Source organism: Penaeus monodon, chromosome 21, assembly GCF_015228065.2.
Source record: "Penaeus monodon isolate SGIC_2016 chromosome 21, NSTDA_Pmon_1, whole genome shotgun sequence".
Lineage (NCBI taxonomy): Eukaryota > Metazoa > Arthropoda > Malacostraca > Decapoda > Penaeidae > Penaeus > Penaeus monodon.
Window position 1 is genome coordinate 20031197 of NC_051406.1, and position 653 is coordinate 20031849.

Here is a 653-nt window from a genome sequence, read left to right on the forward strand (position 1 = left end):
TCATAATACATATTCTCAAGTCATCAATATTTTTCTTATCCTCTCTTAATAACTACCATAGTGTTTTAACCTGTATAAGCGTACTGTTCCTCCGTTATTACCAGCCGCGATATAACCTCCATTTGGTGAAAATTGTGCCACTTGGACTCTTGCCAGGTTTGTGCCCTCTCTTGGAAAGTTTGTGAAGTAGGTCATAGAAGGGAAATGTACCTGTTGAAAAATTAACATTTTGTATACATTTGTACAAAAAGTAAGTCAAGTCCCAAAAAAATGTTAATTTTTTTTTTAATTAATTTATTCATTATCACTTATTGAAAGGTGTGAATATCTGTTTTAGTACTTTTGGTGATTAAATTGAAAACTGAAAAAAATTAAGGTATCAAAATTTTGTAGTCATGGAGGATTGCCTGTGTAATATTCTGTGATATAATTATGTACTTTTGAAATATATATATATAAGTAAAATTTTAATAAAATTGATAAAAAGAGTATTTCCTTCATGCAAAAATTCAAATCTGCTCACATAAACTATCTTAAATAATATAAAAATTGGGTTAATACATATGTCATATGGTAATATATACTTATTTTATTTGGCATGGAAAAAGTGCTATCAACTCATTGATGCCACGAGTGCATGTAAACATAGACAG

General features: G+C 28.6%; 1 protein-coding gene across 1 annotated transcript in view; it reads right to left on the bottom strand.

Moving 5' to 3' along the window:
- Positions 1–12: 12 nt before the first annotated feature.
- Positions 13–653, bottom strand: part of LOC119586320 (U3 small nucleolar RNA-associated protein 18 homolog) — a gene marked incomplete in the record, with an annotated part of 14383 nt that continues 13742 nt past the window's right edge. The window contains 1 exon segment of the mRNA XM_037935032.1: positions 13–210. Within this exon segment, the coding sequence (XP_037790960.1) occupies positions 46–210 (165 nt within the window).